The sequence below is a fragment of the Hyaena hyaena genome, unplaced genomic scaffold, assembly GCF_003009895.1.
Source record: "Hyaena hyaena isolate Hyena2069 unplaced genomic scaffold, ASM300989v1 scaffold_363, whole genome shotgun sequence".
In the NCBI taxonomy this organism is placed as follows: domain Eukaryota; kingdom Metazoa; phylum Chordata; class Mammalia; order Carnivora; family Hyaenidae; genus Hyaena; species Hyaena hyaena.
This window is the reverse complement of record NW_024080995.1, coordinates 1633686-1655784: the sequence shown is the minus strand read 5'-3', so window position 1 is coordinate 1655784 and position 22099 is coordinate 1633686. Positions and strand designations below refer to the sequence as shown.

At 33.8% G+C, this 22099-nt stretch overlaps 1 protein-coding gene across 3 annotated transcripts in view; it reads right to left on the bottom strand.

Moving 5' to 3' along the window:
* Positions 1-6950: 6950 nt before the first annotated feature.
* Positions 6951-22099, bottom strand: part of SCN9A (sodium voltage-gated channel alpha subunit 9) — a 101365-nt gene continuing 86216 nt past the window's right edge. For 2 of the 3 annotated variants that reach the window (XM_039250141.1, XM_039250142.1), the window contains exons 21-26: positions 21487-21768; positions 20630-20683; positions 19579-19716; positions 13059-13163; positions 11051-11321; positions 6951-8165 (exon numbers count right to left, since the gene is read on the bottom strand). In XM_039250141.1, coding sequence (XP_039106072.1) covers positions 6973-8165; positions 11051-11321; positions 13059-13163; positions 19579-19716; positions 20630-20683; positions 21487-21768 — 2043 coding nt within the window. In that variant the 3' untranslated portion in view covers positions 6951-6972. Of the gene's footprint in view, positions 8166-11050; positions 11322-13058; positions 13164-19578; positions 19717-20625; positions 20684-21486; positions 21769-22099 lie in introns of all 3 variants that reach the window. The other variant, XM_039250144.1, reaches the window with a different exon arrangement.

Below are 22099 nucleotides of genomic sequence, written 5' to 3'. Positions count from 1 at the left end.
CCCTTGCTCCCTCCCAGATCTCTTTCTGTCCATAACCCAGCTCTAGGTGGTATTCTGGCTGAGGTTTGTAGGAGGCAGACCCACTTGCCTCTAAAACACATGAACAATATGCGACTCTTTGGAGATAAACATAACTTTTACTTTCAAGCACCAGGGCCAAATTCGGTGACTCGAAACTAGTTATCAATCTTTGTTCTGAATGTAGGGTCTAAATAAGATGGTTAGGGTAATATGAGTATATAAAAGGAAGTAAACAAGAAAGGAAAACAAAGCATGAATAAATTCTTTTCCTATTTTTGTTTCTTCTCAGTCTTCTCTTATTAGAACTGATTCAACTGAAAGCATCATCTAGAACTAATGTTTCAAAATGCACCGAGCTGTTCAAGGAGATTAAAAGAGAATTCAGTCTTAAAGGGAGGCAGAATGAGAGTTTGATATTTAGAAGCTTCATCATGGTGAGCTTTGATACCTATGGAGCTTGTGGAGTTTTGATACCTATTTTTCATCCATAACATTTTGTTTTAAAGTTAGTTCTTGATTTTTAATGTTGAGAAGAATATCAAAGATAATAACATAGCTTCAAACAGAAGTGCACATTTTAACTATAAATTTTAGCCTTTGTCTTATTAAATCTTTGGCATGAATGCCAAAGCAAAATGACTACTTTGAATTTTTTTTTTTTTTAAATCATTCATCTATAGGAGTGAAAAGCAAAATAACTATTAGGAATCAAATTCTCGCTCCTGAGTGATTTTCTCTGGCAAAACAGCTTATAAATAATTGGAATGAAAGAGCAAAGTAAGTATTTCTGGAGTTATGAAAATATGCAGTAAAAGAAAAGGCACATCTTCAAGTCACTATTTAAATTTTTTAAAGTTTATTTATTTGTTTATTTTGAGAGACAGAGATCAAGCAGGGAGAGGGGCAGAGAGAGAGAATCCCAAGCAGGTCCTGCACTTTCAGGATAGAGCCCAATGTGGGGCTCAAACTCACAAACCGTGAGATCATGACCTGAGAGGAAACTGAGAGCCGGTCACTTACCCTACTGAGCCACTCAGGTGCCCCTCAAGTCACTATTTTTAAGTTGTGACCAAAAATTATGAAGCTTTGAGAGTAAAACATCCTGATATTGTCTAAGTATCATAAAATAGTATATAACATAGATTACACAACATACAATAAAACATAACCTAATACATATACATTCATGATTAATAATGCATGGTAAAATCAATATAATATTACTCTTTGATATTCATAATCATTCATGGGTCATCATTTTTGTCTCCTTCTCAAATAAAGCTTCAAGAGGGAAGGGACTTATCAATGTCTGCAGATTGAAGGGGAATGACAGATTGAAGGTGCTCAGTAGATCTTGAATAATGAATAACAAACTCATATGTGACGTTTAGTTCTCTTTGACCATTAACTAAATTTTGCTAAGTTTGACTTTCTAGAGATTAATCAAGAATCAGAAAAGTTTTGAATTCATGGCTTTGTTCCCTTAGGCTGAGATGGAAGTGAATGTATCTGCAACTCTAAAACTCTGCATAAGGGCCCAAAGTAGAACACCTTTTGGGAAGGCTGGAAAACTCTCCTTACCTGTTTTTGATTTTATCAGGGGTCTTTTTCAGACCTCATCTTTGAACTGCTTCCCCACCCCCCCACCAATACATTAAAAAAGGTTTTCTTTGGTACTGCTAATTTCAACTTTGCTAGGGTTCTAATGTTGTAAAAATAAATTCTATTAAAATTCCCAATTTATGAAACCTCAGTGTGTTCTGACTGCATTAAAATGTTACCACTGGAACCATCTGCTTATTTGTACAGGACGTCACCTTTTCAAATTGGCTTCTCTCACTTAGTAATATGGTTTGTCTTTGCTTTTCATTATTCTGATTGGCTTATAAAGACATTCAAAGCTGTTCCTAGTGGAAATTAACTAAGTAGAAGACGTTTTGTCTCTCCTATGAAATAAAACCAAAAATAGAACATGCCAACAAATATTACATCTGGAACAGTTCAACTAGGCTTTTATAAATGTTAACAAGACTTAAATCTTTTCCCTATACTTTTGTCCATTGTTTTGTCTATTGTTTTGTTGCATTTCAGTTGTTCCTGAAAAATATTTTAAATGAGATTCAAGCTAAAATATATGATAAGGGCATTACACATACTTCGTAAATCTCTTAAAACTGGCTTTTTTCTTAGCTCAGTTGTTAATGCACGGATCTGATTACACTACTCAGAATAACAGGGAGTAAAGTGAAGCATGTCTGCTCTACTGCTTGTTTTGATCTATCAATTATTCATGTTTCTATTCCTGTGTGCATCAAATGGTATTGCAGCACAGTTCTCTGCTCCAGCCAGTATGCAATTCTTCCCTCCCTTGAGAGAGATTACCATGTGCTCCAGAGCTAATTTTGCTTGGATTATGGTATAGTGTTATCTATAGCAAGGAAGAAGTTCGGTCTTTTGTTGTAGGAACTTCACGTGATTGCCACTCAGTTCTATTAGATGTATAATGGTGCTGTTCAGGGCCCATAATTTTGTTTTGCAGTGATTATCACAACTGCCAGTACAGAGGCTCCTAGGAATGTCTTATACCTTTTTTACATGCCATTATAATAGCATACAAGGCTGAAATGATGGCCTGTCATGGCAGCAATTATTGTTACTGTGTCTTATTTAAAGACCAAAAGCAGCTCACAGCTAAAACAAAATAGAGGTTTGGCTTGACTCTTTAGCTAACTCTGAGAACTACCTCCACCAAATTCATTCTTGGAATAAGCCAAACCTTTGTAAATATACATGTTTCTTCATGTTAGCATGTTACTTGAATTCACAAATCTCCATCTTGAAATATTTTTGTTTATATGTCACATCACTAAATGTTCTTTACATATTAATATGTAAGACTCTTGGGTTCTATCTTTATACAGTCATATAAAATAGAGAAAATATCGTCATGAAGAATGCATTCTGTTCCTAGATCATAGAGAGGTAGCCTGAGTTCTTTTATGTTGAGTAGCAAACTGGTTGCCACACTAACTACTACTACTAATGTAAATTATAGATTCTGTATTGTCAGGCATTGTTCTAATTGCTTCCTGTGGAGTTTCTCATTCTATCCTATGACTATATAGTGAAGTAGAACAATTATCTTCATTTTATAGGTGAGAAAGCTGAGACACATATAGGTTAACTAATATATTCAGGAAACTCAGAGAGTCATGGCTTACTTGGGATCCAAATAGAGTTCTGGATCTAGAACCCCAGGCCCTTAGCCATTATGTGTGTTATACTATCAATTACACAATTAACACTTTCCATGAAAAAGATGCCTACAGTCACTGTGTAACTAAATGTTTGCATATTTTCGCTTCTTGCCTAAATTTTTTTCTTCTGCACAAACTCTGTTGTGGAATTCAATGAATTGCTTTGGAACTCTATATTCTTTATCCCCATATTTCTTATCCTGGAAGACTTCATATGGAGGACATTTGAAACTGTTCATCTTTCCATTAAAAAAGAAAAAAAAAAGCTATCAGCTTCAACTTATGTAGGGATGCACTGAACTTGTTTTCCTAAAGGTTATTCTCACAGAAACAGAAAATACATGCACGCCTGACTCTGTTTTGTTAATGATTTTTATTTTTACATTCTATTACAATGTGTACGTCTCAGGTATAACTACAGTATAATGTATGACAAAATCAAACATTTTGAGCATTCACAGATGTATGAAATTGTTAAAGAATTCTATGTAAACAGCATTATTATACTCATGGCTATTCATTTATGTTTATAAAGCAATTCTTGATTATTTTCCTCAAGAATATTACATCATAACCACAGATATTTAAAAAAAATGTCTCTATACATAGATCCTAAACCCAGGCCAATTACTTGGCCATCCTAATTTAGCTGGCCCTCTTTTCATTACTTCCAGTGACATTTCTCCAAAATTGCTATTTAAAATTGCTTTATTTACATGTGCATTTTATCTTAAATATTTGTAATAAAGCTATCAAAAATCTATAAAATCATGCCGAACATTTTGGGTTGAGTTTTCAACAATCAGCATCTAGAAACAGCCCACAAGTCATTTATATCTGTTGCAGACGATGTGATAGTCAAAAAGGCAAAATGAGATTCTCCCACTATTCTCCAAATGATATGTATGGATTTGTGTTCAAATATTTGTTTCCATTGTGTTTGCTTCCATTTTGTTCTAATTTAAATATTACAGTGTAACTGCCATTCTATATCCTTTGGTAAAATGAGTTCAGTGATTATATGATTTAAATATTAATATGACAGTGCCTTCTGGAGGTTGGTATCTCATCATCAGTACCAAACAGTAACTTACATGAAAAGCAAAGTATAATTTTACTTTAAGCTTACACAGTATGAAACAAGCTCTTTTCCAAATATTGTATTTAATTGATAAAAAGTCATAACTAGACATTCCTGGGAAAACATATATATAAAACCTAACTATATTATATTAAAAAAAATTATTGTTCAGCATCAAATTGGTTCAGCATGAAATAGGAGAAAAGTGCAAATTTGTAAATTGTTTTTGAAATGCTAAGAAGAAATTATTGAGGAACCAGTTGCCAGTATTTTTTACTTTACATAAAAATAAGGCAATGTAAAAACATTAATAGTAAACCACACATAAACCTGTCCACTGTATATCTTTTCATAATATGTAAATATGCAAAATGCCATTATATTTATATGGGTTTAAAATAATGAGGGTAGACTGAATTTAAATCTAAGGGGATATTAATTTCATAATTTAAAGTATTAGAAATCTTACAAATGTAATATATTTGTATGTTTCCCTAATTGTCAAAACCTATTTTCAACAGGCTTAACAGGTATGCAATGCAATGCTCTACATGGTCTAGGAAAACACTGCATGGTATCTTTCACATTAAATAAAAAAGAGGCTCAAATAACCTAAGATGAGTGATTGAATTTGGTGTAGAAGCTTTGGCCCTAGATTTAATTTCATATGTACCTTACGACAAATGTCTAGTAGTGATCATCTCCCTCACGGATGCTGTAAAATATGTCACAATTTTAAAACATTCAAGATACAAAGTTCTGTGGAAATGTCTCTGTTTTTGTTTTTCTCGTATCTGTGTTTTTTAGTCTCTCCCTGTTTCTGTCTATCATTCTCTACCCATACTCTTCATCTCCATTGGCATGTTTAAATCTTTATTTTTAACTAGCCAGAGCAACAAAAAATATGTTGCAAGTATTTATTATAGAAATATAATTTATGTCCCTTTTTAATTTATAAAAGCAAATGAATGATATGTATATTTGCTTTGAACACTCCTATAAAATCTTCTAACTAAAATTACTTCCGACTATGTAATGCATGAGTAACTTGATAGAACAAATATTTCATATTACTAAAATAAACCCATGAAAAAATGCATCATGGCCATTTCTTTTTAAGCCACTATCCACAAGGACTTTTAAAGCTAGATTTTATGGAAACCAATTTGACAATAAACTATTTGTAAAAAAAAAAAAAAAAAGCTAGACTTAAAATCCCTGATAGGACAACAGAGAAAGCAAAATGAATATGTGCTCGGTAAACTATAAGCTCAGGGTAATTTACTGATTGATGTAAAATATACCTCATAGTCTTAGAATTTTAAGGAGAAGGTGACATTGTATTCATCTTATAAGTGAAAGAAAAAGATTCAAAAGGATTAATAGCACAAATTAGAAAAGTAAGTTAGTGGTAAGAGAGCAAGTTGGCAAGAACCCCCATTGAATGATCTTTAACTCATACTAAACACAAGTCTGTGTTGAAAGTCTGCCATATATCATGACTTGAAAGTTTGCCATACACATTAGGATGGTATGCAGGTGATGCAGTAAATACTATGCACAAGTAATTATCTGCTCAAACATATACCACAGTATCAAATAAGTATCTGTACATCAGGAATCACTTCACTGAAGGAAAGTACCAATGTTGCTTTGTGCTAAAGAATGACTTGACAATACTGCATGAGAAAGCAGAAAATTGTGAACAAACATGAAGGGTTGGGTCATTATTCGTATTTTTAGGCAGCAAAGTCCAGTGTTAGTTTGTACAAATAATAGTGAATGACGCTTTCTTCACTTCCTCCTTTTCCTATCTTCACTTTTATCTTGTTTTGAGGAAATGTGATATGTATTTAAAATAACTTTTCATGTTGTATGGTTATTGCATGAACAAAGAAGGATATTTTAAAAGATGGGCTATGAAGCACAATACTCTACAGGTAAGTCTTATCCTGATTAGTCTATGAGTTAAGATGAATGAAAAGTATTTGTTGAAATGAACAGCCTACATATGTTTATAATCTCACGGCATTGTATAGGCACATGAAAATTGGTTCTGTTGCAGTATTGAATAAATTTAAGCACCTCAAAATATAGAATGACCTCTGTACGTGGGGGAGAGTCTTGTTCCCTAATATAACAAGATGTGTTAACTAAATATTTGTTACTAATGTCCATTCCTTCTATCAGGGCATTTCACTGCAAAGCCAAGGTAAAATACTTTTATAGGTATCCAAATGATAGATGCATGTGTGCAGCTGTATTTGCCTGGGAAACACGAATGTTTACCACCCTGTGAAAAGATGACAAGGCAGATGTGAACATTTTCCACATGGTCTTCTCATTTATTAAAACAAATAAAATTAAATCACCTTTGTTTGCTGTAGTCAATAATCCCTACAGAGTACTATTACAATTCTTACAGAATCATCTACCAGTGCAAACATAACCATCTGCTAATGCTGCCCATCTATTTTAGGGAATCAAGCTAGTTACGGCAATGACTTTGAGATTATTTGGTGAAAAGTTTTGGCATAGACGTCCTTAAAAGAGTCTTCTTAACACAAATACATCACCTTCACAGGCTGTAAACAATATATCAAAAACGAAGCTCTATTTTTTGCTTTCCTTGCCATCTTTCCCTTTGTCTTCTTTTTCTGTTTTGTCTTTTTCATATTTCTCTTTGTCTGGCTTTGTTACACTATCATACGAAGGTGGAGAGACAGTGGATGGGGTTGCATCTGTTTTTTCTGGACTTGAGTTCTCATTAACATTATTAAAAACCATATCTTCTTTATTGGGCAAATCATCATCTCGGTCTCCATCTTTTATGTATATACTTGATATATTTTTGACATTTTGCCGTAAGCGGTAACGTCTATAAGCACGCTGAATGATAGTAGCAGACACATCCTCTTGTTTTCGCTTTAGTGTAGTTGTTATGGGTTCATAGGACACTTTAGAAGGATTTGCTGACATGAACCTTTCTTCCATCTGTGAACGTAGAGAGTCCATCTCTCCACTCTCACCCAGAACACGCTTTGTAAAAGCAAATAAGATGTCAAGACAGTGGATCCGGTCCCCACTGACCATGGGCAGGTCCATGGCAATGAGCTGGACTTTGTTCGGTTTTGCTATGAGGAGAGGAGGATCCAGGGCTGCTGCAAAGTCAGAGAGTTTGCTATACTCTATAAACTGGGTGGCATCAGGATCAAACTTCTCCCAAACCTCATAGAACATCTCAAAGTCATCCTCACTCATGGGCTCAGTACTTTCCTCAGTAGCGACACTGAAGTTCTCCAGGATGACAGCGATGTACATGTTCACCACAACTAGAAATGAGATGATGATGTAACTGACAAAATAGAATATCCCAACAGATGGGCTACCACAGTCTCCTTCAACTGAACTTCCAGGATGAACTTTTTTTGGGTCACAGTCAGGAGGTGCGCTGTTGAGAATAGGTGCTAGCAATCCATCCCAGCCAGCAGAGGTGGTAATTTGGAACAGGCAGATCATGCTGTTGCCGAAGGTCTCAAAGTTGAACATGTCATTAATTCCAGCTTCCTTTTTAACGTAGGCGAAGTTGGACATTCCAAAGATGGCGTAGATGAACATGACCAGGAAGAGGAGGAGGCCGATGTTAAACAAGGCCGGAAGGGACATCATCAGAGCAAAGAGCAGCGTGCGGATCCCCTTCGCTCCTTTGATCAGACGCAAGATTCGACCGATCCTGGCGAGACGGATCACTCGGAACAGGGTAGGGGACACGAAGTATTTTTCTATCAGCTCGGCCAGAAACATACCTGGTGAGGAGATAGAAAGTTAAATTTCCATGCTACAGAAAATCATGACTTTAAATATATTTATCTGCCATCTTATCTCTTATGATTTCAAGACTGTCATTTTATATTGAAAGCAATTTCATAACAATCAAAAGATTGAGCAATCCCAAAGGAAAATGCTTGAAATTACCCTTGTGACATTTTCTATCCTTTTGCTAAGTTTGTGGACATTGATATTTTTCCCTCCATAATAATTTTAATTTTAAGGGTAATACCTACTCATGTGGAAAATTCAAGAAGTACAGTAAAATGCTATAAAGGAAATATAAGTCACCTGAAATATCACCAATTATAATCACTGTTACTATTTTGCTGAGTATCACTCTAGATATTTTTCTATGCAAACTCACACACATACATTGTCACATGGATGTAATTATGTCATATAAGCATCTTTTATAATTTACTTTAGTCACTTCATCATATGTCATGGAAATATTTCCATACAAATGACAATAAAGTAATTTCTTATAGTTTTACAATGTCCTGTTCAAATAAACACATATTGAAGGATTTATGTTGTTTTCAATATTTTTGGCTGAAATGAATATCTAAGTAGGTATATTTTTTCTAGTTACGTAAACATCATTTGATAATACATCAATAAAAGTTTGATCAAACAGTATATTTAAAATTTTGTTAAATATCATAAAATCTATCTCCAGAAAGTTTATACAACTCTTTATAGTGATATATGAAAGAGCACGTACTCTAATGCTCAATTAGTATCGTAGTTCCTATAATTTTTACCAGAAAATCTTTATGATGTTTCAAAACATCTCATCATAACTTATTTGCATTTTTCTTAGAAAAAAATACACGTATTTTTCTTGTTTATTGGACATTTTATGTGCTTGCTGGCTATTTTCTACTTTCTCTTTTGGCTATGTTAAGTCCTTTGCCCATTTCCCTATTGAGAGATTTACTATTTTCTTATTGATTAAGACTATTTTTCTACTGAAAGTGCTAATACTTCATTGTTCTTAAATGTTCCATAAGTTTTTCCCCTGTATTTTGTCTTTCAATCTTTTTGTTTTGGGGCGAGGCAGTGGTGAGTTTTTCTCCATAGAATATTTTGATTTTTATTTCGACATAGTTGTTATTTTTTTCTTCATAGATTCAAATTTGTGAGATGACATAGGCAGGACCATTCAGCTTCATTGTTATAAATCTATTTCTTCTTGAATCCATTTTGTTTTACACATTAATCTTTGATTTGTGTGATCTTTCTGCTGAGCAAATTATTTATCTTCTATATATTTGAAGTTAAATTTTGAATTATCTATTTGAATCCATTGAGGTTTTTAAAACACTGTGTTACTTCATCAATGTTATAATTGTCTATCTAGCAATAGTTTAATTTTTCTTCCAGATGAATTTTACAATCATTTAGACTTATATTGCCAATTTACTATCTCCATCGTGCAAAAAAGACTTATTTATATTCTCACTGGGAAAACACTGTACATATAATTAATTTATTTTAAGAAGGGTCATGATTAGAGTGATAGCCTTCTTATCCATGTAAAAGAAAAGACTTTAAATTATTTAAGACTTCTTTTATGTGTGCTAGCTTTCCTCATATAAGTCTTATGCAATTCTTGTTAAAATTGTTACTAGATATTTTATTTTTATTACCACTGTAAATGAGATTTTTCCTTAGGTATATTTTTAAAATTTTTGCCCACATATAAAACATTCATGAATATTGATACATGTGATTTCTAATTTGTATCTTCGGAAATCTAACTGAATCCATATTTTTGGTTGATTTTCTTTCATTTTTAAAGAATGCTATAATATGATCTGAAGATGAAGATAATTTGCTCCATGCTCTTCTCTGTTTTCTTATCTAATTGTATTAGGCAATACTGTTAAAAATAGAAATGATAGGGGAACACTCTTTTCTTTTCCTAATTTAATGGGAATGCTCCCACTATTTTGCTTGTTATTACTCTGAGATTCCTACCTAAATTTTAATTTGTTTTCTTATATCTAAATACTTTCTTAATTCTCTTTTTTCAAAGACTGGTTTTGAATGCCTCTACTAAGTTACATGGTACTCAACAAGGAGGTTTTAGGTCACGTGGGCTTTAACCCTTCTGGGACTGTTGTTTTATCATCTCTAAATAGAATTTGTATGAAATAATCTCCTCAATCTCGTTCTGTCTATAATTTGTAATCCTAAAAATAAATGCAACCCTAAAATACTGGGCAAAGCATGTACAGATGATGAGAAAACAAGAAGACAGAAAACAGCTATGGTAATGAAAGAGGAGAAAGTATACCATCCTGTGTTGTGATTCATGGACATGACTGAGGCTTGTTGACAAATGATTGCACTGGCAAGTCTTTGCCAAGTATGAAGCCATAAGAAATGAAAATGGCCCTTCTTAAGACCTTACCTTCACTTTGAATTTAGAAAGAATTTTCATGAAGAGTCAGGGATATTCTGGCTATTAGTGATCGTCAATCAAGGGGCAGTTCTCATATGTGGTAAAATTGGAGGTGATTTCAGATTCTGCATTGGTCTTCTACCTACATATATATGTCTTTCTACCTACAACCCTATATATATACAAAGATGCTACTTCTGTGAAGGGTAATCTTGGAAATCAAATATCAAGAAGTATTACATGCTTTTAATAAATAGAAAAGTTGTGGCTTTGAGGCCTATAGCATGAACAAAGGAATTCAGACACAGAAGTCATTGTTTTATTTACATTTGTTTTTAAGTTTCCTCCATTCTTCATTTTCCTAACATATTCAAAAGTAAATTTACATTCAAGAACTCAGGATCTTTTCTGAGCATGTGTGAAGTTTAGTTTGATTCAAAATGGTCTTACCTACAATGGAGAGAATCACAACCACAAAATCAAAAATGTTCCATCCTACAGTAAAGTAGTAGTGTCTGAGGGAGATCAGTTTCAGCACACATTCTCCAGTGAAAAGGATAATAAAAACCACATTTATCCAGTATAAAACATCAGTCATGTAGTCACTTTGTCCCTCTTTTTCTACCATCATGGTTACCATGTTGAGGCAGATAAGAACCATGATGGTGATATCAAAAACTTGGTTTGTTACTAGGTCAAATATACATCCTTGGAATTTGTTCTGTAAAGAAGCAAGAATAATATGGAATTTAGAGTAAATTTTGCAAATCCATTAATCATTACATTAGTAAAAAAAATTTTTAAGTTATGTCTTCAAAAGTTGCATAAATTATCTTTGGTCATAGGTTCTTGATTTCTACAAGAGGTGTTATTCATGAGTTAAATCAAAGTCAGAGTGAATGAGAACTTTTTGTTATTGTTGTTGACTTTCAGTATATACCAGACAAACCACACTTCTGCTGATGTTGTATACTAACACTTGCTTTTAAGCTCATCTACCCTAGTGTGTTATATATGAATTATTTCAGTCACTGGTAAGTTTTTACTAAAACACCTCAGCTCTACTACCTGGAGTATTTCAAGTTAATAAAATAACATGTCTCTAAATTTCCACTTTGCCATATTACTTTAACTACTGTGTTGCATTGTTTTGTACTTATATGACAGCTGTCATATCAGAGACTTATATTTTCCTCTCTATTTCATGTGTGGAATATGTATTTCCATACATATTTATACTTACATATCACCTTTCTTTTCAGTCTCACTGTTAGTATTACACTTTCTATGAAACACAGCTTCTTTAAAATCCTTTTAGGAAAGGCTTTAAAGGAAAGCTTTAAAGCATTATACCAAGATCAAGTAGGGCATGCAAAAAATTAAACACCAGGGCTTCAAATCCATAGATTGTGATTCAGTAGGTCTGGTTGAGACTTGGCAGCATGTCCATTTAAAAGTTCTGGGTGTTCCTCATGTTGCCAGCTGGGTACTAGCTGCCTTTGTTGTTAGCCATGACTCTTTGGCAAGGTGTGTTATGTTGAATACGTTATACGCATTTAAATTTTACGTGCATTATATGCATTTAATTTTTTCTCCCCAGTTGTTAGAGGAATACAAACTATTCTTTGACTGCTTAGACTCACTATTTCCATCTGAGCCCATTCTGGTCTTTCACTTCACAGTAGGAAAAAGCTTAGACTCATGACGAGTCCAACTGCTTCTCTTGCTATTTGTTGCAATATCAAAAATCTTCATGTTAGTTTTACTCTACTAATAGATAGCAATTGCTGCATCATAAAGTCATCACTTAGATAAATAAATTTTAATCAAATTACATTTTGTTTATATTCTCTACAGGCCACTGTACTAGTATTAAGCTGTGTAGCTAATATAAAAGTAAAACCATATATAATTTTTTTTCATTTTTATAGAAATATTAAGAACAGTGATAATGTTCAAAATACATACATATTTCGGTTTTATAAGGCCTTTTGTTCAAATATTAGCATTCATGTTTAAGAACTAGTTGCACATTAAAGAGGAATTAAAAATAACTTGAAACTTTATATGCTAAAGGTATATTTGTAGAAATATACAGTTGCCCTCGAACAACAATTTTGAACTACCTGGGTCCACTAACCATGGATTTTTTAAAGATAAAGACAGGGCAGTACTGTAAATATATTTTCTCTTCTTTATGATTCTCTTAATAACATTTTCTTTAGCGTACCTTATATAAAACAATATACAATACATATAACATGTAAAATATGTGTTCATCAACCATTTAGTTTGTCAATAAGATTTTTGGTCAACAGTAGGCTATTAGTAGTTAAGATTTTGAGGAGTCAAAGTTGATATGCAGATTTTGCCTGTGTGGAGAATTGGTGCCCCTAACCCCTGTGTTGTTTTAGGATGAACTGGTTTTTCTTTTTCTTTCTTTCTTTTTTTTTTTTACCCCTGGCCGAGGTATTGGCTTTTGCGGTTTCTTAGATCCCAGCTTTTTCATCGCATTATAATATTTCTTCTGTTCTTCCGTCATAAAGATGTCTTGACCTCCAAGGTAAAGAAATAAAAAAATAAATCTAGTTAAAACCAGAATCATGGTCTGGATCTTTCCTCAGATTATTAAGACAGGTTAAAAATGTATTAATATAGAACTAACATGCATTTTATTATGCACCACGTAGCTGTAAATAAAATCTATATTAAAGAATTACTTAGATGTAGGCACATTACTCTCCATAAATAATGTAATGTGCATATATAAAATATATGTATTATTTTTTTTAATGCTTTATTTATTTCTGAGAGAGAGAGAGAGGCGGCGTGAACAGGGGAGGGTCAGAGAGAGAGGGAGACAAAGAGTCCAAAGCAGGCTCCAGGCTCTGAGCTAGCTGTCAGCACAGAGCCCGACACGGGGCTCGAACCCACGAACTGTGAGATCATGACCTGAGCTGAAGTCGGACACTTAACCGACTGAGCCACCCAGGCTCCCCAAAATATATGTATTATATGTAATAATTATTGGCTCTATTTTCTTTTCGTGCGGTAGCCTGTGTCATTTTAAACTATGTGCTGGCATTTCATTTTATCTGCTACTTATCTCAGGCATTTTATTGCTAGATTACAAATATATTAGGAAGAGTTATAAAAAATAATACTGAATATCTTTTTTGATGATTTGGCTAATATTTGGGACTCTAATGCAAAGTAGGGGCCAAAACCATAGTAAAAATAGTTTTATATTATTTGTATTCATTTATAAATGCCTTATTCCTTTAGCACAGAAAAAAGAATACACAATAGTGCCCTCTTATCTGTGGTTCTGCTTCCCATGGTTTGTGTTACCCATGGTCAACTATGGTCTAGAAGCAAGTGATCCTCCTGGCATAGGTCAGAAGGTCAATAGTAACTTAAAGCTATATCACAATGCCTATAGATATTCACCTCACTTTAACTCATTACATAGACATTTGATTATCCCACACCATCACAAGAAAGGTGAGTATAGTACAATAAGATATTTTGAGAGAGACCATAGTCACATAACTTGTATTATGGTATATTGTTCTATTTTATTATTATTGTTGTTAATCTTTTACTATGCTTAATTTATAAATTAAACTTTACCATAGGTATGCATGTAGAAGAAAAACATGGTATATTTAAGGTTTGGTACTATACTATCTCTGGTTTCAGGCATCTACTGAAACATATGCCCTATAGATAACAGGTGAGGGAGACTACTGTACGGTGAACACACAATATCTGTGTGTGTGGGGGGGGGGGGTGGTGGTTCAAGAAAACTCATTAGCTACTTTTTTCATTCCAGTGAAGAAATTTCAACATAAACAGGTCAAGATTATGTATAATCGTGTTCGAGGTACTGAGGGAATTACTGGTGATCCAGGATCCTTGACCTGAAGGACTTCCTAACTAAACAGACAACCTTTAAGTTTCAACAGTAAAAATAACTAACTCTTAAGTTTTTGGGGGTTGCCTGTGTGGCTAAGTCGGTTAAGTGACCGAATTTGGCTCATGCCATGATCTCATGGTTTGTAAGTTTAGCCCCATGTTGGGCTCTGCACTGAAAGTGCAGAGTCTACTTTGGATCCTGTCTCTCTCTCCCCGTTCATCCCCAGTTTGCACCCTCTTTCTCTCTCTCAAAAAAAAAAAATAATAATAAACATTGGGGCGTCCGGGTGGCTCAGTCGGTTAAGTGTCTGACTTCAGCTCAGGTCATGATTTTGCGGTTCATGAGTTCAAGTCCTGCGTCAGGCTCTGTGCTGACAGCTGGGAGCCTAGAGCCTACTTTGGATTCTGTGTCTTCTTGTCTCTCTGTTCCTTCTCTGCTCACATTCTGTTTCTTTCTCTCTCTCAAAAATAAACATTAAACAAATTTTTAAAAAAGAAAGAAATATGGAGAAAAAATTTAAATGAAGTTTTTTGATCTTTATCTCACAAAGGGGGCCTTAGAAGCTTTACCTATTCTCTTAGGGTATGCTAATTTTCTTAAAATTATCTGTAATTTTTACAGATTCACACATTTTCTACATTGATCTGTGATATCAAAATTTTAGTTATGGGATAAATTAATATAATCCATGTAATTAGTAACTTATTTTGGATAATTTATAGTTCTTAAATCCTTACTTAACTTGTGGGGTCAGAGTTAAAGATGATCTGGTTATTTTTTCCCTTTAGTTTTCTTGGATTAGGCAAGAGTCAGCTTCCTATTATATTGCATTTAAAAACATTCATCAAATACCTCATGGTAACCAGACTCTCCTTTCTTTAACTGTTTTAATTCACCTTTATTCTAGTTGATATATAGTGTTTGGTATTTATCTTACATATTCATGCTAGGTACCAGGGAGAGCCTTCAGGCCAATGTTAACAGAACTAAGAATGAGCAGAAGCTGAATTTCATAGCATGTCAAGAACTTACCAGAAGAAGCTAGGAAAACACTGGGAAGAGAACTCTGAATTAGAGGTAAAAATCAAAGTGACAAATTCTAACTTTACTTAATGATACCTTGTTTGCCAAAATAATAAAAGGTAGGAATAAAATGAGGAGATTACAAAATGCTCCAATAGAGGAACTTGTGTTGTTTGGTTTGGTTGTACTGTAGCTTTAGAGACCTGTGCAAAAATGTATCCCTTTAAAAGCTAGATGGAAGACACTGTAAATCAGGCTGGTCTTTTTCAATATTACACACTACCTGTCAAGGCTGTGTTACATGGTACTTAAGACTTTAGTTCTAGTATCAGATCATCTTTGTTCAAATCCTATATCTGTTGTCCTTGGGCAAGTTTCTTAATCTCTTTAAGGATAAGTCACCTCATCATTACAAGAGTAGCCATACCTCTGTTGTTCTGTTTGGAGGATCAACTGAGGTAATGCATTCAAAGCACTCAGAATAATGCTAGATACACAAGCCCTCAATAATTGTTAGTTGCTATTGTTGTTATTGACCTTTCCTGATAAGGTTATAGTTACTAAAAGGGGTTGCTTTATTTAGAATGCACCCATATGTAACCAGGGCTATACTAGGTCTTTGTGTAAATATAGTACATATTTTCCCTTTTATAACTTGAACCTATTAGTAATTTGTGTTCTAATTTTCCAAAGTATGTTTTCTAATGAATTATTAAACACCTATTTTCACATGAACTTATTAAAATGAAAACATTACTTATGGAAGTGATGGGTATTTGGAGAAACTAGTAAAGTGGGGTTGGTCATTAGAAGTGCTATGAGCTGAGACCAAAGTACTAAGTTAGAAAGTCTTAAGAACACACTAGGAAAAGAACATGGACTTTAAAGTCAAACAAAGCCCTGAATGGATCCTGAATGCCAATGGACTTGTTGATTGCTCTGAAACAAGTTACTTATCCTAACCAGACCGCAGTGTATATACTTTTCTATAAAGATGCCACTTTCATTAGCTTGTCTGTGGATTAGATAAATTCACATATACAAAGTTATCTAGCAGAAGAGCTCCTATGTAGTAGGTTAATTGAAGTGTTGGTCCTGTCAGTAGGGTGGAAAAGAAACCCTAGGCCATTCAGAAAAGGTCAGAGTATAAAAGGTAAGCTTAAATTGCAAATGGAATACTAGAAGAAACATAGGGGATAGTGGTAGTTGGCAGTGCTTCTAAATTAGTAACTTTTGCCTGACAGTAATGGTTATGGGTGTCAACCCATTCCATCTTCCTCCAGTGGCAATTCTTGTAGAAATAACATTTAAAGCAAGAAGATTGAAGCAACTAGGGCTGTGGTATACTGTCCATGGTCACATGGCTTTATCTAGATACATGTTTGATTTATCCTATGCAGGGAATATTGGGGAATCATATGTATATGCTTATATACTACATATATACATATATAAATCCTAGGGTTTAAAAAAATAATTAAATTGAAAATTAGAGTGTACTTTGTAAAATTATTTTCAATGTTAATTGTCAATTTTTAAAGATTCTCTGAATATATGATAACGTTAGTCAAGTGTGACTCTTAGATATTAAATGTAATAATGGAAGATGGAATTTTCAAAAAAAATCTTTGAAAAAAACCTATATTTGAAAATATAAGCATAAATAACATTTAACATTTACTAGATTTTCTTCCAATTGTGAATATCAATCATGTACAATAATGACATTTCTTTTCTTGTACGTCCATCTTTTCTTAAATGCTAAGCTATTATCTAAAATGACTCTCTTTTGGAATTCTGGCCCTTATCTTGGAAACATTTATTTTCCTGTGTGTGGTGCTACAGCCAAAGTAACTCAGCCAACTTTGACACTGAGACTTCTGAGATGATTTATTCTCTTGCAAATCACAGATAATATTGTAGACTGTACCCACTACAGTCTCTTCACTGAACATATCCCATATTCTCCATTGCTGCAAATGACTAATTTGGAGAGTTAAATGTGGTCCAGGTTGCAGGTAATGCAGAATCTGACCCAGTCTTTGGTCTCTCTCCAGTCATTCTACGCATCATTGCTGGATTCAGCTTTTAAATTAGAACTGAGTTTTCATGGTCTCAGGAAGAAGAGACTCCAGAGTTGGATCTGTGATGAGGCTACTTCCTGTCAGATCACACGCAAGCAACACATCCTCTCTGATGAGGGAAGTGGTGATATGACACCTTCTAGATTTGTTATAAAACCTGACCAAGATTACACGTGTGGAGTACTTTACACAGAATCAGACACATCAAGTCTTAATAAATGCCACTGACATTTATTAAGGGAGCCTATATGTGCTCCCTTGCTCAAAATACCTCAATGACACATCAGCTCCTACTGAAAAATATCTAATATGGCTTTTCAGATCTGTTCTCAGCCTAGACTTCATCTTGTACTATTTTGCTTCTTAAAACTCCATCCCAAAGTCCATTCAAACTGGTTAGAAGGCTATTCCTCCTGGATTATTGCCTCTTTTGTCAGCCCTATGAATGTGCTCACACTTTTCTCTACCCCTCCCTGTGGATTATCCATCTTACTGCCTCTCAGTTGCTACGTCTTCTTATTAATCTTACAAGGACTACCAATTGTCACATAAATCATACAGCTTTTTATAGCTGTTTTTTTCTATTTATATCTATTTTTTCTCTGCCCACTTATTTTGTTGTTGTTATCATCGTAGGTTTTGTTAATTTTTATTACACTTATCACTATTTCATATTATAGTGTTTAGGGATCTAGCATAGTGCAGGGTCTAAAAAATATATGCAGTACATAGGATCAACTACTGACTTTATCAAAACTATCACTTACTAGATGCATGATCTTGGGTACATCACTTAACCTCTTTGTGGCTGCCCACATTTAGACAAAGTCTACAACAACAACAACAACAACAACAATAATAATAATATATTTTAAGGTAATATTTAGGTTGAATTATGTCCTCCCCCAAAAATATTTTTAAGTCCTAGTCCCTACTACTTTAGAATTACCTTATTTGGAAATGTCATTGCAGATGTAAATAAATCAAGGTGAGGTCATACTAGAGTAGAGTGAGCCTTTAACTATGACCAGTGTTCTCATAAGCAAAGGAGAGAGACACAGAGAGGGAAAACACTCCATGTGACCATGGAGGCAGGGATTAATGATATGTAGCCATAAGCCAAGTAACACTTGAACTACCAGAAGCTGAAAGACGCAAGGAAGGATCCTCCCGTGAAGCCTCTAAGGAGAGCATGACTCTGCCAAAACTTTGATTTTGGACTTGTAGCCCCCGTAACTGTGAGAGAATAAATTTCTGTTGTTTGAAGCCACCAATGTTGTACTTGGTTACAGGAGCCCAAAAAAATTAATACAGTTGATGTGAAGGTTAATGAGACATAAATCTCAGGAGGGTATCTTACTTGTAACATTCAACAAATCTTAATTTCCATCACATGTATCATTTCTTCTGCTATGATACAAACTCCTTGAGGTCAGGAAACATACCCTGTGTTGTTGTCCATTAAGGTCCAGTCCAATATATACCACACAGAGCAGTGACTCAGAGAATGAATGAAGTAACTCCTTATGAAATATGTTTTGAATAAACAATTAGTGCTTTAATTTTTCTTAATTAGTCAATCCTCTACAGCAAACTTTGAAAAAAACTGAATACTTGTCATATTGCTTAAAAATATGACTTAGGAGATAATTATTTTCTGTGCAGAGATAAATGAGATTAAGCATATCTGTATTTAATTAGTCAATCCTCTATAGCAAACTTTGAAAAAAAACTGAATACTTGTCATATTGCTTAAAAATATGACTTAGGAGATAATTATTTTCTGTGCAGAGATAAATGAGATTAAGCATATCTGTATTTAACTATTTAAGAAATAAATGAAGTTATAATGAAGCTAATTACTGATTGATTTAAAATTAAATTTTACATTATATTTTTAGGACAATAATTGTTCATATTTTCAGTGCAGTAAAAAACCTTAAAATACTTATCTTTTTTTTCTGTTGGTTGAAATTATCTATGATGACACCAATGAATAAGTTCAAAGTGAAGAATGACCCAAAGATGATAAAGATGACAAAATAAATGTACATGTAGAGGCTGTATTCATAGATGGGCTGCTTGTCTACCTATAAAATGAACAGAAGTTAGCAGTATATTGACAATAACATTAATCATTTTGTTTTTTACATATTTTACATGTTAATCCAAACAGTGCTGTCCTAGGTGAACTTGGCTTTTCAGAAGCCACAGCATTTTGAGGATCAGCCTAAATATTCTTAAAAATTTATTCAACATTAAGTAAATATTTATTGCATGCTTATTATGTACATGAATATAATCTTCAAATGACTACAAAGGACCTAACCATATGTTATTACTTGTTCTCAGATTGGTAGGACAGTTTAGTAACTAAATGAACTGAAGTATGCTTTTTATTTCCAGAAAAAAAAAACTGTAAAGAAGGTGATACTGTATTTATATAAATTTTACTGATTCTTTTCTTCATTTGATTACAGAAATGTCATCACTGGATTTAACTTCTTACCATGGAACTCATTTTACATAAACTCTTCCACAGCATTTTAAATATAAAAACAATAAAATCTACGAATAAAAAACTTTAAAAACCATGAATAACTTATGATATTTAATTTTTATTTTGATAAATGTATTTATCGAGCACTTATTGCCAGGCTGTGCAATTTCCAGGCTTACATTTTCTTGTTGGTTCCTCACAACAGTCCCATGAGGCGGACAGTAAATATTTTCTTTTCTCTCAGCCAATAAACAAGCTGAGAGAGGCAAAGTAATTTGCTCAAAGTCAGTTGCAGTGCTTATATATGATAGAGCCAGAATTTGAGTTAAGCTCTGTCCCCAAATGCTGCACACATCATCACGAGGCTATTATTAGGTGGAAGGAAGTTCTTAATTTTGTGTGTATATACCAAGGGCTCCTGGGAGCTACTATTTGAAAATGGCTGACCTAAACTAAGGAGCTTTAAAAATTGTAGAGTTTGTGTTATATTGACCAATACTTACATTAACAGAATCAACAGCTGCATACATAATATCCATCCATCCCTTAAATGTTGCCTGTAAATATAACAATAGAATCTGAATGTGAAACTCATACTCTAAAATAGCCACACATGATCTCTGTCCATTTTTTGTTACGTTTATTAAGTGACATCAAATCACTGAATTTTACTGTATTTCAAAATATTAAGTTAATATAAAGATGCTATGTTGAAAACCAAAAGGATGTAGTCCCAAGTCACATTGTACATCTTAGTCCTAGTTAATTATTTCTAGGTTCATATAATTCCTGAAAATTTTACACATAAACTTTAATTTTTCCTGAGGTAGAATTTTCCAGAACAAGTTTTATAGGCACATGTTCTAAGAAAGACCAAGCCACCTTTTTTTTTTTTTTTCAAATAGTTTATTGTCAAATTGGTTTCCATATAACACCCAGTGCTCATCCCCACAAGTGCCCTCCTCCATGCCCATCTCTCCCCTCTCCCCCACATCCATCAGTCCTCAGTTTGTTTCTCAGCATTCAAGAGTCTCTCATGGTTTGCCTCTCTCCCTTTCCCTCACTATTTCCCCCCTTCTTCTCCCCCATGGTCCTCCTTTAAGTTCCTCCTAATCCTCCTATACATGCAAACATGTGATATTTGTCCTTCTCTGCCTGACTTATTTTGCTAAGCATAACACCCTCAAGGTCCATCCATGTTGCTACACATGGCCAGATTTCATTGTTTCTCATTCCAAGCCACCTTTTAAAGTCACAGAGTTCATTATCTTTAATTTATAGTTAATAGATTACACAATGAATTATATCCTTCATCCAGAGTCTACTAAAATATCAAGCATTCAAGATAGGGCTCACTTACAACTTGAAGCAGAGACAGGTAGCCAAGTCCAACATTATCAAAGTTGACCTTCAGGTTTTTCCATCGCACATTTTGACTAATGTTCATCAGTGCAGAACAGTCAGAACGATTTTTAACTAGACTTGTTGGAAAACGTGACCCATCTGTGGTATTAACACACTCATAGAACTTTCCAGCAAACAGATTTACTCCCATGATGCTAAATATTAGCCAGAATATAAGACACACAAGTAGTACATTCATGATGGAAGGAATGGCACCTATGAGTGCATTCACGACCACCTAGTATTCAAAGGAAAGAAAAGGATGATTAGGATTAGTAAAAATGTAAAATGGTCAACATTAATGAAACATAACGCAGAAGTAAAGAAATTAGAAAAGTCTCCCTTACATGTTTAAGACATCAAATCACCAACCAACATGTATTAATTGTCTATGCTTAGTAGTAGTATGCCAACCAAGACAAAATGAGACAGGAGCCCTGTGATCAATAAGTTTACCTAAAATACATGATATATATCTTAATATATATCATATATTAATATTAATTAATTAATATAATAATAAAATGATACCATAGCTCAAATAAATGAAGCAATAAAAACAATAAACC